We start from the raw sequence: 1,099 nt of genomic DNA, 5'->3' as shown, positions 1-1,099 counted from the left end.
ACTTGTATGCTGTTGCTCTCCTGTTGGTCTGATTGCATCTATTGTTCTCCTCATTCGTAAGTCGCTTTGGATAAAAGCATCTGCTAAATGATTAAATGTAAATAAGATTTCTGTTGATTGTGATGATATTGTGTTATTAGTGTTTGTTCACTGATCAGTGTTGTGTGTGATTGTGTTTATGAGCAGCTGCAGTATCTCTGTGACTCTGTGTATCAGTGCAGTCACTGTGACTCTGACTGATGGAGGTTTTTGTTCGACTCTTTATCATTGTGTGAACACAGGTTTATTGTTGATCCAGTGGTAACTCTGACCGAAATAATATCCTGTATCTTCAGTCTGGACTCCGCTGATGGTCAGAGAGAAATCAGTTCCATAATCAGCTCCATTTCCACTAAATCTAGATGGAGTTCCTGACTGGAGGGATTTAATGTAGTACACTAAGAGTTTAGGAGTTTCTCCAAGTTTCTGTAGGTACCAGGAAACACAAGACTTACAGTCACCGTCTGACTGGCGTCCAATGGAGCTGCTGGTTTTACAGGTCAGAGTGACTGTTTGTCCGTTCTGAACATGTTTCTCTGTTGGAGTCTGAATTACAGTCACCTGTCCTGTAGAATCTAAAAGAACAATTAAAAGACATTAAACTTTTTTTCAATAATGTTGATATTTCAGCTGAAAATAATCTATGCATTAAAGAACTTGGTCTTACCTTCAAAATACATTCCTAAAATCAAGAAGAAGATGAATGTCATTGTAGTCATTGTGTGTGTTATTATGATAAACAGTGTCAGTCATGAAGTGTTAAGCTCACAGCACTATAAACTCTCAGAGCACTGAAGCATGTGCTGACAATGCAAAGTGACTTTCACTATTTAAATCATCTACCTGAAAACTGTAGATCTCCCACAAACACATTTCAAAGACAATTACCAATATGACATGAACATCTAAACTCCTATGTACCATATGTACTATTGTCTGGACAAAACACCTGTACTGACCTTGGACAAATTTACAATTTGTTAAAGTCCCCATGAAATCAAAATTAAAGTTTTTCGGGTGTTAGTATCTATATGTTAGTCTTAAGGTTATCTATAAGGCA

General features: G+C 37.0%; 1 gene segment (V, D, J or C); it reads right to left on the bottom strand.

The window, feature by feature from the left end:
* Nucleotides 1-264: 264 nt before the first annotated feature.
* Nucleotides 265-719, bottom strand: LOC107712650 (Ig kappa chain V-IV region Len-like). The segment is given in 2 exon segments: nt 265-614; nt 707-719. Coding segments are annotated over 2 exon segments (363 nt in total).
* Between the last annotated feature and the right edge of the window lie 380 nt (nt 720-1,099).

The sequence above is a fragment of the Sinocyclocheilus rhinocerous genome, unplaced genomic scaffold (genome assembly GCF_001515625.1).
Source record: "Sinocyclocheilus rhinocerous isolate Xijiao unplaced genomic scaffold, SAMN03320098_v1.1 scaffold28318, whole genome shotgun sequence".
In the NCBI taxonomy this organism is placed as follows: Eukaryota; Metazoa; Chordata; class Actinopteri; order Cypriniformes; family Cyprinidae; genus Sinocyclocheilus; species Sinocyclocheilus rhinocerous.
The sequence above is the reverse complement of the archived record's forward strand: the minus strand, read 5'-3'. Positions and strand labels throughout refer to the sequence as shown.